The sequence below is a fragment of the Myodes glareolus genome, chromosome 4 (assembly GCF_982192425.1).
Source record: "Myodes glareolus chromosome 4, mMyoGla1.1, whole genome shotgun sequence".
Taxonomy (NCBI): Eukaryota; Metazoa; Chordata; class Mammalia; order Rodentia; family Cricetidae; genus Myodes; species Myodes glareolus.
In genome coordinates this window covers 62,967,577-62,983,197 of record NC_142029.1, presented here as the reverse complement: position 1 = coordinate 62,983,197, position 15,621 = coordinate 62,967,577, and the positions used below count along the sequence as shown (strand labels likewise).

At 37.8% G+C, this 15,621-nt stretch overlaps 1 protein-coding gene across 4 annotated transcripts in view; it reads left to right on the top strand.

Annotated features, from left to right (window-relative positions):
- The window catches only part of Dnajc13 (DnaJ heat shock protein family (Hsp40) member C13), a 121,642-nt gene that overhangs the window by 57,212 nt on the left and 48,809 nt on the right, over positions 1 to 15,621 (top strand). For 3 of the 4 annotated variants that reach the window (XR_015001866.2, XM_085689652.2, XM_085689653.2), the window contains 10 exons: positions 1,915 to 1,929; positions 2,472 to 2,554; positions 4,350 to 4,503; positions 7,542 to 7,645; positions 7,730 to 7,889; positions 9,167 to 9,229; positions 9,909 to 10,010; positions 11,754 to 11,858; positions 12,891 to 13,093; positions 14,165 to 14,249. Coding sequence is in view for 3 of the 4 variants with exons in the window: in XM_085689652.2 (XP_085545778.2) it covers positions 1,915 to 1,929; positions 2,472 to 2,554; positions 4,350 to 4,503; positions 7,542 to 7,645; positions 7,730 to 7,889; positions 9,167 to 9,229; positions 9,909 to 10,010; positions 11,754 to 11,858; positions 12,891 to 13,093; positions 14,165 to 14,249 (1,074 nt within the window). In the remaining variant the exon portion in view is untranslated. The remainder of the gene's footprint in view (positions 1 to 1,914; positions 1,930 to 2,471; positions 2,555 to 4,349; positions 4,504 to 7,541; positions 7,646 to 7,729; positions 7,890 to 9,166; positions 9,230 to 9,908; positions 10,011 to 11,753; positions 11,859 to 12,890; positions 13,094 to 14,164; positions 14,250 to 15,621) is intronic. The other variant, XM_048416817.3, reaches the window with a different exon arrangement.

The following is a 15,621-nucleotide window of genomic DNA, read 5'->3' as shown; positions in this document are numbered from 1 at the left end:
TATCTGTCCACGACAGTTCTACTGCAGCATTTGAGATACATGTATGTATGATTAAAATATTTTTCAGTTTTTTTAAAATTGCAAGTTTCTGTCTTCAGCCAGTTAAGCCCATTTCTAAAGTAACGGTTATTTCAACTTTTTAAGTACAGTTACCATATCATCATATTGCCAAAAAGTTTTCAGTATCTGATTTCATGTGTAACTTTTATACAGCATACATAAGCCTGACCATAAAGCTGCTTAGCTAGCAATGGGATATCTGTTGCAACAATTAATTATAGGAGAAAGAAATACTTTTAGTACCACAACTATCTTACTGATTTGTTGATATTATTTGCATTCCGTAGCTATAATTTTGAGCACATGGTTGAAAATATTTGAGTCATGAAGATGAACTGATTATTACTTGGTCTGCATACTGTTTTTAACACTAATTTATGAAGGAAACAGAGGTTAAGTTTTGCGGCTGTCACCTGCGTAGAAACAAACAACATCAGAATGGTGGTGTTTGTGGTGGTCTGTACCTTTCTTAGTCTGACGGCCCAATCTTGAGAGAGCTACAGCTCTTAGAATGAGATGTTCATGGGGCTAGTTTCAACTGCTGTTGATGCTATGTGCTAGATTAGGAGCAGCCCTTGGTTAATGCTGACTAATTGATTAAATTTAATTACTTAACTAATTGATTTGATTTTTTTGTTGCTTTTGGTACATGTTTTGTGTTTTCAGTTTAGGAATTTTGTGATATATGATATTAAGCTTAATTTTGTACACTTATGAGGAATTTATTATTTTTATTGGTATGAAATTTGTATTACCATTCTAAACTGCTGTTGATGTATATGAAAGGGTGGGAATTTAATGAAAGCACTGTGTTGTTGTTGCTTTAGTTTGGATTTTGGTTTTTAACTGGGCCTTTCTAGAACTTACCTTTAGCTCTCCAGCCACGCTTCTGAGGATGAACTACAGGCAGGAAGTGTCATGTCACTAGAAGTGCTTCTGATTTCTAGTGAGAAGTTTCAGTTAAGAATTGATTTTTTGGGACTGGAGAGATGACTCAGCGGTTAAGAGCATTGCCTGCTCTTCCAAAGGTCCTAAGTTCAATTCCCAGCAACCACATGGTGGCTCACAACCATCTGTAATGAGCTCTGGTGCCCTCTTCTGGCCTGCAGGCATACATGCAGAAAGAAAATTGTATACATAATAGATAGATAGATAGATAGATAGATAGATAGATAGATAGATAGATAGATAGATAGATTTTTTTAAAAAAGAATTGATTTTTTGTAAACACCAAACTTATACTTATTCAAGTCAGTTTGTGTTAGTTTTTATGATGGTGTATGGAATTAAATTTTATAGTTAACACTTCCATACATAACCAGTAAGTTGTATTTCAGACAATTTGTTTTTTGTTTTTTTTCAGATTTAGTCTTCATTTTTATTCATTCTTTGCCATATAGTCTGTTTTCTTGGTTTACCTGAATTGCCACACTAATGAAGTCTAGACTTCGGGTTTTTTTACCACACTGTGCTTTATGCTTGTTAATCGAGGATTAGGGTTTTCATGTCGGAAATATGTACGGTTACACTTACAGCAGGTACCCCTAAGGCCATGATAACCTTCAAGGATTGTTTAAGATAACCTCTACCTTCCAATTGCAAATCTTACATTTCTACCTATTTTAGAAACAGGGTTCAGTTCTTTATAGGAGTTCTGAGGTCTACAGCTGCCGAAAATTTGAGTTATAGGTTTCAAGAAACAGTTAGCTCTTCCATTGAAAAGTGGAGATGATTTATATCAGTGACATTCTTGTTTAATTTGTATTATAGGTAACAGCTTATCAGATTTAGATTTATACTGTCCTTTTTATATTTTTCACCTCATTTTTTTTTCCTTTTTACAATTAAATTCAGGACAAAAACCATATGGTGAGTTAAGCCCTTTACCTGTGTAAAGGGTGCTGAATTGGCATGTGGCATTGTCTTGACATGCTTTAGTGTTTCCGTCTCACTTCGCATTACCTGGATGCAGTGCTAATTTCTTCCCCATCAGCTGCTTCCATGTGTACTCGCCCCTCTTGGCTTTGGGAGTGGTGTAATAATGTAATGTTTTTATACTTGTTATGTTTTTTTTCATGAATTTTTATTAATTGCATGTAAATGTTTGAAACAAATCAGTTTTTGACTTGTAAACTTTCCTGTGATACTAGTGATAGTGTAAACATTATAGCTTTGGTGTTGAAATAGCAATTTTCGGTTACACGGGCGATATTTGAGCATCTGTGAGAACAATTGCTAGAAGATGATTTGGAATGGTTAATGTTATGGACTGTTTCACTAAGTTATCTTCTGCCAGCTTGACGAACATGGTTCCTCAGTTTTTAGGTGATGTCCTGCTGTCGGATCTGATGAGTTTGTTCAGTGGCTATGTTGAGTGCTGTGTAGTTGTACTTGTTTGTTTTCTTTTCCAGAACATAAATCAAAAGCCAGTAGTTCTTCGAAAAAGAAGGCAAAGAATAAAAATAGAAGCAAATTGGGATCTCTTCTATTACAGGTAAACTTGAGGCCTCTCCTCCTGGGGAAGTGGGACAGGATTGTCTCTCAGGGAACAGTGACTTATGCTGTAGATGCGGTTCCTGAAGATGGAACTGTTAAGATTGGCTCCATTAGCCATGCTCTTATAAAATTAAGGCTAAGTCAACCGCCCAAGGAGCTTAAGTTATTTTAAGAATTTTATTAAGACTTAGTGTTGATTACATAGGCTATTTCCTGTGGCTTAGAATTAGCTGCTTACCTACCTTCAGCCATGTTAGAAGTGGAGTCTTAAAAGAGGTGGATGATAGCCGGGCAGTGGTGGCACACTTTAAATCCCAGCACTTGGGAGGCAGAGGCAGGTGGATCTCTGTGAGTTCAAGGCCAGCCTGGTCTACAAGAGCAAGTTCCAGGACAGGCACAGCTACAGAGAAACCCTGTCTCAAAAAGCCAGGATAAAAAAAAAAAAAAGTGGTGAATGCCTGCAAGAATGGCCAAGATCAAAAAACTGATGACAACTTATACTGGAGAGGTTGTGGGGAAAGGGGAACACTTCTGCATTGCTGGTGGGAGTACAAGCTGGTCCAGCCCCTCTGGATGTCAATATGGCGATTTCTCAGAAAATTAGGAAACAACCTTCCTCAAGACCCAGTAATACCACTTTTGGGTATATATCCAAAGGATGCTCAATTGTACCACAAGGACATGTGCTCAGCTATGTTCGTAGCAGCTTTGTTTGTCATAGCCAGAACCTGGAAACAACCTAAATGCCCCTCAACCGAAGAATGGATAAGGAAAATGTGGTACATTTGCACAATGGAGTACTACACAGCAGAAAAAAATAATGACAAGATCTCCTGAGTAAATTGGGAGCATGGGGACCTTGGGAGAGGACTGAAGGAGGGAGGGGAGCAGAGAAAAATGTAAAGCTTAATAAAAATCAGTAAAAAAAAAAAAAAAGAGGTGAATGATGAAAGCCCAAGATGATTGGTAAGAGATGAATATCCGTTCTACTGGGCCTTCCAAACACTGATCCTGTCCCCTTCTCCCGGTGGACACACATTCGAGAAGTACATTCAGGAAGATAGTCGCATGGTTTTTGAAAGTTCCTTAGGGTTACTCAGGGAGCTTAGTCCGGAGATGATGTATTGATTTTATCTTGACTCATTAAAGAAAAATATTTGGTTTGAAAACATCCTACATTAAGGTTAGGGTTAGACATTGCATACCATTTCAGGTATAGAATATCATTAAGTATATGCTTTGGATTTCTTCCTCAGGAATCCTCAGTTGTATTTTTCCCTGAAGGCACCCTTGAAACTCTAAAGTGGCACTTGCTAAAGGGCTGCTGACTAATAAACAGCAGAAGTAAAATCCATTCACCACAGCTTAGATTTTGTCCACATTTGTTGTAATTATTTTTCCTTCAGTCCTACAGAGACTCATTGGGTCATCTATGAGGGTCACAGGTTGCCCTGAAATGTGATAACTGATGAGATTATTTTCTAATTAAATTTTTATTAGCTACAAATAACTGAAACTGAAATATCCATTTCAAAGATTCATGCAAATTTATATAATAGTATAAATTTCCAAAATAAAAGAATTATATAGTGAATGCCTATGTGTTTATTACAAGGTTCTACTATTGACATTTTACTGATTGCTTAATATAGAGTTTTGGGTTGTTTTTTTTTTTCTTGGTAAAGTTTAATAATCTTGTGATTTTCTTGCTTATTATAAGATGCAATAAGGGCTGTTGATAGATTTTCAGAGATGCATGTTTCTTACTATTTCCTGATTGCTTATGTGTCTAGGTTTAGTCAAGACCATGCTAGATCGAACCTCATTTGGAATTTTAAAACACGAGAAGAGCTGAAAGATGCCCTTGAGTCTGAAATGAGAACGTTCAACATTGACAGAGAGCTTGGCAGTGCCAGTGTCATCTCCTGGAACCACCATGAATTTGAGGTACAGCTTTGTTTTCAGAAAACATTCATCTCAAAAAATAAAAGCATCTTTGGAGATTTAAAAATATTTATTTAACTGTGTCCTTAATATAACATAAAATATTCGAGAATTCTAATCTTTGCTTAAGACAAAAATAAAAAAATGAATTTTGATGAGTAACTCAACATTATACCTGAGAATCATGCGTGACTTTTAATCATAACTTTGACTTATGCATTCAAATCTGATCTTTGCATATTGTTGTGCCTCCATTTCTGGGACTTTATTTTTTTCTTTATTGAAATGTAGATTTTTAAATTATGATTTTATTCTGGTTGAAACTATATTTTGCTACTTTGTTAAAGTAATTGATGTGAAGAGTGAAGAAAAAACAAACATGGTAGATAATTTGATGTTTGACTATTTAAGTATATGAGTATGATGTATGTGATATTTATAGTGATGTGCTATGTAATGCTGTTTTGCTTATTCATGGAAGATCATATTGGCCAGTGACATTATAGCCATTTTATTTGGTATTAAGCATGCTTTGGACTGTTTGCAAAAAAGCAGAATAATCCAGCAACATGCCTATCAGAGTGTATCCCCATTGCAAAGTGATATATGATTATATATAATAGAAACCAATGTATCTGACCATGCACATAATCCTGCTGGCTTTGATCTTTAACCTAGTTAAATGTACTCAGCACCTCCTTGGTTTAAGGCACTTGTAGTCTCCTGGGTTTCCTTTTCTGTGCACTCTTTTTTAATCTTCTTTACTCTTCTCTCATCTCTGTGACCACAAGTTGGTCTGGTGTCTTAGGGTTTCTATTGTACGAGGAAACACCATGACCAGAAAGCAAGCTGGGGAGGAAAGGGTCGTTTGGCTTAACAGTTATACATTATAGTCTACCATTGAAGGAGGTCAGAACAGAAACTCAAGACTGGAACCTGGAGACAGAAGCTGATGGCAGAGGCCATGAAGAGGTGCTGCTTACTGGCTTACACCTCATGGCTTGTGTAGCCTGCTTTCCTATAGAACCCAGAACCACCAACCGAGGAGTAAGTACCACCAACAATGGGCTGAGCCCTCTGCCATAAATCACTAATTAAGAAAATGCCCTATGGATTTGCCTACAGTCCAATTTTATGGAGGCATTTTCTTAATTGAGGTTTCCCTCCTCTCAGATGACTTCAGCTTATACCAAGTTTACATAAAACTAACCAGTATACCCATGGATAAGTTCTTGAGTATCTTTTTATTTATATTCATTGCCTTGATGATCTCATCATCTTATGGTTTTGATTTTTTTTTTTAGAAAGTTCACCAGTTTTTGTCTCCTGCTTAGGCTTTCTTTCCTAGAGAGTGTACATACATTCATCCCCAAATTGGACATATAATGGTCTTCCTTCAGACTTGTGCTGTTTGTCTTTCCTTCTTCTCTTGTAGTCTCTTTTGACTTTAGAGAACAGATACTTGTAGTCAAAGGCACTGAAACCATCTTGTATACTACAAACCTGGTTTTGCAAGCAAATCCTGTCATATAACCTTCAGAAATTATCCAGAACTCCCCCTTCTGTTGGACTGTATCACCATCAGCCTTGCCTCCCTGAACTCTTGCCAACACAGTAGTGACAAGGTCGCCTGATTCATGAGCAAGCAGAGTGTTGGAGGTAGAGCTCAGTGCTGAAGTGCTTGTCAGTATAGCAATGAAACACAGAAGTGAGTGGATTGTATAAATTCTCTGCTTAGTCCTTGGTGTGCCTGTGGCTTGTCACTTCATATACTGTTAGATTAGGTTCTTGAAGTGACTGTAGGGCCTGTGTCCCTCTCAAACCAAATTGTTTTCACTTTGACCTTATCTCATACTTCTCCCCCACTCTGACTTTGTTCCATTTACACTGACCTCTTGGATACCACGTATTATTACCTCAGGGTCTTTCTGCTTGATGTTAGCCTCTGCCTCTGCCTCTAAGAAATCTTTTTGGAAAGCCGTTTAATTTGTTTTCTCATCTCCTTCTTCGATGCCGTCATCTGATGGGCCATCCCTGTCTATGCTGTTAAAGCTTAGTCCCCTTTGTACTTAGGCATGTGTTCCTTTGCATTCCCTTTCCTTTCCACTTTCCTGCTTCACTCTTTAGCACTTATATTTTTTCTATTTTTCAGAAATACCTAAGATACATTTTTATTCTTTCAGAACTTCATGCATGCATACAATGTTTTTGGATCCTATTTATTACACTTCCTCCTCCAACTCCTCCCAGATGTGCTTCCACATCCCCCTTACAGCTTCCTATCCTCTTTACTTATTTTTTTAATAACCAGCTGAGTCCAGTTAGTGCTGCCGTCTATGCATAGGTGTAGGTTTATCCACTGGAACATGGTCAGTCTTCCAGGGGCCATACTGCTAGAGAAACTGGTTTTTCCTCTCCTGGCAGCCATCAACTGTCAATAGCAGTTCAGTTAGGGTAGGGCTCGTGCACCTCCCTGATCATGCTGTATGGTGACTGACTTGTCTTGTGCAGCAGCCACAGCCATGGTGAGTGTGTGAGTGTAGTGGTCCTGTTTTGTTCAGAGGTCACAGTTTTGTTCTGGTCCTCCCCAACCTCTGGCTCTCACCATCTTTCTGCTTCCTTTTCCTCAGTGTTCAGATCCCATAGCTCTCTGGGCAGCCGGTCTAGACAAGATGGCAAATTCTTAAAGATGGAAAGCTGTAGGGGTACACCCAGTGATGACCTCTAGCCTTCACATACACATGCACGTACACACACACACACACACACACACACACACACATAGTGTATTACCTGGTATTTTAAGGAATGATAAACTCAGCCAGGGATGGTGGTGCATGCCTTTAGTCCTTCACATGGAAGGCAGAGGCAGGCAGATCTCTGTGAGTGCAATGCCAGCCTCGTCTACAGAGTGAGTTCTAGGACAGCCAGGGCTACACAGAGAAACTTCGTTTCAGAAAGCAAACAAAAAGAAAAGTTTAATTCTAAATAAGAAAAAAATCTATTATAGACTAAAATTGTGTTTATATTTTTTAATAAAGGTTAAGTATGAGTGCCTGGCAGAGGAAATCAAAATAGGAGATTATTACTTGAGATTGCTGCTGGAAGAGGATGAGAATGAAGAAAGCGGATCGATAAAGAGATCGTGAGTCCTGCCTTTAAATCTCTTTAGATTTGTTATCACTATTTGTTTCGTGGTTATTTCTACTGAACCTCTTTTTAAATCTAGGTATGAATTTTTCAATGAACTCTATCATCGCTTCCTGCTCACCCCAAAAGTAAACATGAAGTGTTTGTGTTTACAAGCCCTTGCGATTGTTTACGGCAGATGCCATGAAGAAATAGGGCCCTTCACAGATACAAGATACATCATTGGGATGTTAGAAAGGGTAAGGACACCATGAGGGAAGGCCATTGTGTTTAATGTCAAAACTAACTTGATCCTATCATCACAGTGACTTTCTGTATGAGCTTTTCTTTAGTTGCTGCTATACTTGCTTAAGTTTCAGAAGAAGGCATAAGCATCTAGCAGATGAATTAAAATACATGCCAGTTTGTTCCATGCCCGTTTATTTTTTATTTTGAGCAGCTTTGGTGGCTAACTCATTGTCTTGAAGTATGGTGAGCTCATCATGCATATACAAGAAATAGTAACTTGTAGACTTGTGTGTATCCTTGGGTTTTCACTTTTGAAAATAAGCGTAAATGCTTCTGACTTGTTAAATTTTAAAGTGTGAAAATAGTGAAGTTTCTTAGAAGACCCATCATTTTAAACAGGAAATAAGTCAGCGTGCATTTTATTTTATGCAGTTTGCATTGGCACTCGAGCATGGGGTGTTAATTTTCTTGCTAGGCAGTGGATTTGACTGTGATCTATTTGATGCAGAGTTTGTCCTTCACTCTTGAGTTAGTCTTTATGTTCCTATATTTTGACCATTTAAATATTAACAAGTTGAATGGAAGAGAACCATTTTACCAGTTTCCAGAATGCCCATCCATGCTTGTTCCAGTTGTTAACTCTGAGCCATTGCTTTGGGGAAAGTTTTATGCAGCAAGCAGCACAGCCAGGATGAACCTCTGTTGCTTGCTATTAACTGAGCAGCAGCATTGAGTCCTTTGATATTTTTTATTTGGAGGTAGAGCAGGGAATTTTCTAAGTGGCCTAGGCTGCCTACATACTCAGTGTATAGCTCTGGCTGGCTTTGAACTTGCGATCTTTTTATCTCAGTTTCCCAAATGCTAGGATTAGAGCATGTACCACCAGCCTGCTTTGCTGTAGAGTCCTAAGTGCTCTTCCAGAGAACTGGAGAACTTAGAACACACTGTTTGTGTTTTAATAAGCAAGTATGTTTTTTCTTCTCATTTATGTTCATTTTAATGGAACACCAAACTTTTCCAAGTCAAAGGGTTTCACTTACTTTACTTTTCATGTCTTTTTAAAGGTATTATATTTGTCTGTATGACTCAATAATATCTTCCATTTTAGGAAATTAAATAAGTTCTATAAAATTGCATACAATGTAGGAATTGCAGTAATTGGCAGGCAGATGCCTGTCCCTTAATGTTTCAAAGATGACATTTTTTTTATGAGTTGTCAGTTGATCTTGTGAAACTGTCTCATGAATATTTTATTCACTGTTGACTAAATTGTCATTTATTTCATTAGTGCACTGATAAACTTGAACGGGATAGGCTGATCCTCTTCCTGAACAAGCTGATCCTTAATAAGGTACAGTATTCTGTATAGATACACTGTCGTTTCCAAGTCATGTGTCCAAGCACAGCTAACCTGTCAGTCAAGTCAGCCAGAGACAGTTCCTTTCTTCTTCAGATGAAAAAAACTGAGTGCTTTGGGTTTATAGCAGGGAAAGTTTTTTTTGTTTTGTTTTGTTTTGGTTTTTGGTTTTTGGGGTTTTTTTTGCCAATTTTCCTGAGTAGCCTGCCCTGGTGTTCTGGGTGCTAAATGAAACCCCTTCCTTTACATTACAGAAACAGATGGAGGTGCTGAAGGGTGGCTCAGAGGTAGAGCACTTGTAGAGTGTGTGTGTGTGTGTGTGTGACACCACATTAATGGGAACATTAAAAGTTTTTAATGTAATATTTTACTTTTGTTATTGGACAGCCTGTTTATTGATCAACAGGATAATTGTAGGATTAGAGTTTATCATGCTGCTTTGTTTCTTTTGGGGGAGAGGAGTGCTTAACTCAGACCATATTTAAGTGAAAATTCTAAATGATCTTTTTATAGTCTAATTTTGTCCTTTTAGCCCTACAAACACCAAGTAAGTATATTTGCAAGCCAGTCATTTCTAAAGAAATTTCATGTGTTAGCACTAGAGGGTGTGCTGGGTTACAACATTATTGAAGAAAAAGGCTTTCAGTTATGCAAAAATGTTTTCTTATTTTAGAAAAACGTTAAAGATCTCATGGACTCAAATGGCATTAGAATTCTTGTGGACTTGCTTACCCTTGCACATCTTCACGTGAGCCGGGCAACAGTCCCTCTGCAAGTATGTTTGCTTTCTAGCTCCTGTAAGCTTTGTGTTCTTTGGATACAATTTTAGAATCACAGGGGTCACTTAAATCTGCATATGGGTTCATGTACATGGCTGGCAAAACATTTCTCTAATAATTACAATAGTGCCAATGCAGGGAGATTAATGCATGCCAAAAAGGAATCATTACCACCAGAATCAGTTTTATTTCCTGATGCCATTTGTCTTTTATGGTCAAGGAACTGTATCTCTACTGTGGCTTGTTTTTGATGCAGCATGACCTTCAGTTAATTTCATTGGATATATAACTAGAACATTCAGCATTGGCAAGCACCAAGAATATGTTTTGCCCTAAGGCCACTGGGGTTATTATTCAAATCATCATATAACAAGACAAAGCCACCAGACCTTCCCTAGTGCTTGATTCAAAGAGATCTGTATTTTACCTTATTTGATGTTTTAAGTTTTTGGATACAATTTAAAATTTTCTTCTGGCTCAAGATGTTGTTTTAATTATGACAAAAAGCCTTTTAAATATTTTAGAATGGCCATTTTCTGGTTTTAGATCTGAATAGTAACACTCACAGTGCTTATAAGATACCAGTGTGGTACACCAGGTACTGTTCTGGAGTAGATTTGCACCCTAAACCCTTAGTGGCTTGTGTGGTCGTTTTTATCATTTCCCCATTTGCAGCACAGACTGAGGAACAGAGGGACTGGCTACATGCCCCTGTCACCTGTAAGCTCAAGCTCAGACCCAGAACTAGCTGTAGGAAGCCTGGTGCTCTTAGCCATTTTGCTGTATTTACAGTTTGACTCTAACTGAAAGCTGATCATTACGGGGGTATTTAGAAACCATGGTACACCAAAATTTAGTAACTTAAAACGCTATCTTTCAAAAACATTGATTAAGAAAACTATAAGAAATGTCTGTGTTGATGAAAGAGAAAATTATTACAAATCTAATTTTTCTAATCTTAGTTAACTTTGTCTGTGATTCTGGAAGTTCACAACAGTCTGAGCCCAAAATAGTTCATGTTATTCATAGTCAAAGAAGGAAGTGGCATATAAAAGATAGAGTAGGTAAGGTACAAGGAGTTGATTGCTGCCCACTTATGCCCTACCTGAACATGTTTGAGCAGTTGGCTGCCTGTGACTGGCTAAAGCTAAGCCTCAGTTGTCTGTTACAGAAGTAGATTAGGAAATGGTTTGTTTGCTAGGTTACAACTCACAGAGAGGTCTTCAGGCAGAACCTAAGTGTGTGCAACAACAGCAGCAGCAGCAGCAGCTCAAAACCAGACCTCACTCATTTTTACGTCATGGGGAAGGACAGAAAATCTTTAACCTGCTGAAACCTATGCTGGCATTTTGACTCTGATCTAACTGCTTACTGAAGTACAGTTTCCCTCCCCTAGAACTTTAATATGTTGGACATTACGACTTCAGATTAATAATATTTGTTTATTATATAATTATAGTATTTTTTGCTACTGAAACTTTAGTGCCATAAGAATTAATAATGGCCACAGGGAATACAGGTGTCCTTAAATTTAGACAGATGAGTGAATTTAGGAAATTACTTACATATATTAACAAAGAAATATCTTTCTTTGGCTGTTCCTTAGACATTTAATCCTATTTCTGAAAGAATTTAAAGGAAAAAGTTTCAGACCAAAATTTGGTACTGATTAAGTTGTTTATGGCACCTGCCCCTAAGATTTCTGTCTTGGAAATAACCGAAATCTCTTTTAAACGTAGAGCAATGTGATTGAAGCTTCTCCAGATATGAAGAGAGAGAGTGAGAAGGAATGGTATTTTGGCAATGCAGACAAAGAAAGGAGTGGTCCATATGGATTTCACGAGGTGTGTGCTGTGTAGGAACTTCCTGTCATCTCCACTTTGTTGTTGTTTCTTTGTGGAAAGAGTCTTCCTGATTTTGTCATGTAACCTGGACTGACAGATGCTGACAGCACAGGTGTGCAGCATCATGCCTGGCAGGTCTTTGCCTTCTTATGCCCTCTTTTTTAGTATTCATTTAAATGTTCAGTATTTCCTTCTAGATACGATTTTATGTATGCATGTGTGTGTGTCTGTAAATGTCTGCCACCTGTGTGCAAGTGCCCAAGCAGACCTGATTAGGGCATCAAATCCCCCAAAGCTGGAGGAACATGTGGCCATGAGCCACCTAACCTGGCTGCTAGGAACTGAATTCAGGTCCTCTGGCCCAGCAGGAAGTACTCTTATCTCCAGAACCAGCCCCAGGAAGTTTAGTATCATAAACTGATTGCTGTGTTTAGCACCTAAATCATAGAGCTCCGTTTCCTTCTAAAGTATTAGGTGATTTGAAGTTCCAGAGATGTACTTATGTGTACAAAATTATGGTTCAAATCTTTCAAGGCTGTTGTTACAGGAGTATCACTCAGACAGTAGCATTGAGGTTTTTTTCAATGTATTTTTATACAGTAACTATTACTATCTTAACTCTGTATCATATAATGCTTCATGTGGTATGAACACTGAGTAGTACATGCTCATTCTGGAAGCCAAGAGTATCCCCCTTCACCACAATATTTGGTGCTGTCCTCCTATCCCCAACCTCAGTCTCATCAGAATGAGGGACCAGGCCTCCTCATACATAATTTGGTTTCTGGCCACTTTTCTTATTATTTGTGCACTGTACCATGTTCTGCATACTTTTCTATTGGCCAGACAGATGGTAAGGGTTCCTGAAATGCTGTTGGCAAGATCTTACGTATTCATGGTATATTTGCCATACTGGCACATCACTGTCTCATAGTGGATTGTTGCTTTTTATGTATTGTACTGATGTAGAAACATTAGCAAACATTTTATTTGATTTTGTGTTTGTAATAATGATGCCTTCAATCAATTAAGATGCAAGAATTATGGGCCAAAGGAATGTTGAATGCAAAAACCAGATGTTGGGCTCAAGGCATGGATGGATGGCGACCTCTCCAGGCGATACCTCAGCTTAAGTGGTGCCTATTAGCCAGTGGGCAGGCTGTTCTGAATGAAACTGACCTTGCTACCTTAATACTGAACATGTTGATCACAATGTGTGGATATTTTCCGAGCAGGTACAATGTCATTAATGTTTTCATGACTAGCAGGGACTATTAGATATCCTGATTTCTTCATTGTGTGGATATGTCCTCTGTAATGTTATAGGATTACTCTGGCAGTTTAAAACAAGGGTGTCCTATGTGTGGCTTGGAATAGTGCTTCCTTGACCTTTAAACTTTTTGATCAGTTATAAAGAAATAATTTGCAGGTTATATTGATGTGGTAACTGAAAACAACTTTTTCTGGGGGGTTTCAAATAATTTTACATAAATTGATATCAGCTGAACTCTAGCAGTGGTAACAGCCGTAATATTTATATGGATTAGATAGGAATGTTTGGAAATAGATATCTATAGCCCATGTCAGTATTGAGTGTGAGCTCTTGATCTGCCTGGCTAGCCAGGTCTGCTGTTAAAGATGGGATAATTGACAGGTCACCCCACAGGACCACTACAGTCAAGGATTTGTTTCCTGTAACAATCACATATGTAATCTTTACCTGGAATATTTCAGCCTCCATAAAATACTTGCACACACATCATTTTGGTTTTGTACTGTTCTAAAGATAGATAACATAACCTGATAGAAATGACTAAAAAACACATATCTTAGCACTGTATTTATCTCATAGTTCTCTTCAAAAATCAGGTTAGACTCGAAACCATACAATTAGCATTTAGAAATGGTAATGCATTAATTAAAGCTATATTTGAAAAGTACTGACCATTGTTAAACTAAGGTTCAAGTTTATTTGACAGAGCTTGATATAGGGCCTTTGTGGGGGGAGTGTCCACAGACAGTGTGTTAGACAACAGAAAGTTTAATCAATTAAATAATAAATAAGAGTCTTTGGCTCTTCTAGGGTACTGTTTTTCAAGGAAATCTTATGGAAGGAAATGAAGTCATATTAAACAGCCAGTAGATTTAAACCAAATACCTAATCATGTTCCCAGCTGTATGAGAGCTTAGTCTTCATTTACAAAAGAGGAAGGTAACTTGCTTCATGCCTAGTAGAATGTCATATGCTCTGAACATACAAATTCCAATCAATATATTAAATGCTGACCTTAGAAAATATTTTCTAGGGATCAGGACAATGCCATCATTCGTCCTTTGCCCAGAGTGAAGCGACTGCTGTCAGACAGTACCTGCCTTCCCCACGTCATCCAGGTGGGTCACTTCTGGTTACCAAACTAGACAATATTTTAAAGATTATCTTATCTTACTTTGTGTTTATTTCATTTTAACCCATTTCATTTTCATAAACCTGAACCCTAAGTTACATTTACTTCATATATCATTTTTTTTAAAAAATTGGTTTTTTTGCATATGGTGTTTTGCCTTAATGTATATTTGTATTCCGTGTACATGCCTAGTCCCCCTAGAGACCAGAAGAGGATATCAGGTCCTCTGGAACTGGAGTTTCAGCTGGTTGTGAACTGCCTTGTAAGTTTTAGAAACCAAATCCAGCTCCCCTACAAGAGCATTCAGTGCTCTTAACTGCTGAACCATCTTTCTAGCCGTAGTTCTACATTCTAAATTGAGTTGTTAATCTGAGTATACTGGGGAAGGTATATCCAAGAACCTAAATGTGTGATATCCTCAGATTCTAGAATAATTCAAAAGGGATTTTATTTATTATCCATTCTTAAAAATCCCATCACTTTGGGAATGGCAAGGGTGCACTCCTTTGTGCTACAGGTTGATGTGGGCCTATAGGCGTGCACTAGCAGCTCACAGATGGGGCACACTCATTTCTCTAACAGCAGACTCACTAGCATTCTCCTCGGATTTTGACTGTTTTCAGTTGAGGGTAAGCATAGAGTTGGATATGTAGGTTATACTAAAATTTCTTTTTCTGCATTATGCTGTTCTTTTGGAATTTATAATACCTACAATTGAGACTAGCAATAAACCCAAATAAGTAGATTCCAGAGATTTTAGGTAAACTTCTTCCTATCTATTTATTATTCTACCCTCCTAACTGTATTCATTTTTCCATTAACTATACATTAGACCTTGTGATCTGTGGTGATGGTTTTTGTCATTTTAATTCAGAGTGACCTATGGAAAGCACTGATAGTACAAAGATTGCTGAATTGGCTTAAGAATTTTTGGAGTGGTTTATTGCACAGTGAATGGATGTTCTAGGTTTTCTCATACTGTGACAACTTGAAATTCTCTTATTGTTTGATTGATAATGTGAGGTAAAACTCAAGATCTGCTATTTCCCAATACCTAATCTCAAGCTATAACTGCCTTTAACATTTGAGAAGATCCTACATGACTGTTCTTGATTTTTTTTTTCCTTCCTAAAACTTGCCATAGCATGCAGCAGTGTAAATGCCTTGTTGAACAGATAGGACAGGAAGCAGGAGAAATTTGAGACACCAACTTCAAAAACAAGCAATTCTTCTTTGTCACTCCTAAATCTAGATTGTTGGCTTGTCACATGGAGCCAGACTTAAAGTCTGTTCAGCTCACACCTGAGTCTCCTGGCCTATCACATGGAGATAATCTTACAGCCTGCTCTGTGCGCTTT